The sequence below is a fragment of the Plasmopara halstedii genome (assembly GCF_900000015.1).
Source record: "Plasmopara halstedii genome assembly, contig: Scaffold_42, whole genome shotgun sequence".
Taxonomy (NCBI): Eukaryota; Oomycota; class Peronosporomycetes; order Peronosporales; family Peronosporaceae; genus Plasmopara; species Plasmopara halstedii.
In genome coordinates, this window is record NW_020186963.1 from 276,204 (window position 1) to 276,532 (window position 329).

Here is a 329-nt window from a genome sequence, read left to right on the forward strand (position 1 = left end):
CTGTTATGAAGTATTTCAAGCCAAAACATCCATTTTTCTGACGCTCTAATTCGTTGTGCTTTGTGGAAAGGCTTACAAGATACACTGATTCTGCTATAGCCAGTACGTATTCTTGTTTATGCGAACTGTCTGTGGTTCCAAGTCGTAGAATTTGTATGGGGAATGGAAATATCCTACAGGCGCTGGATATACGTGATCTCGTACCTCCATTCATTCATTTCTCGATTTTCTCCAGAAAGCTCAAGTACATTTGCCACCCATGATCGCGAAGCGCAGCATTTCACGTCGTCTTTGCTTCCTATTGCTCTCATGCGTTGCTGTCTCGATCT

The 329-nt window shown here is 42.9% G+C and overlaps 1 protein-coding gene across 1 annotated transcript in view; it reads left to right on the forward strand.

Moving 5' to 3' along the window:
* The window catches only part of PHALS_09417 (RNA recognition motif domain), a gene marked incomplete at both ends in the record, with an annotated part of 2,782 nt that extends 2,683 nt beyond the window's left edge, over positions 1 to 99 (forward strand). Inside the window, one exon of the mRNA XM_024722537.1 lies at positions 71 to 99. Coding sequence (XP_024571659.1) covers positions 71 to 99 — 29 coding nt within the window. The remainder of the gene's footprint in view (positions 1 to 70) is intronic.
* Positions 100 to 329: the final 230 nt, after the last annotated feature.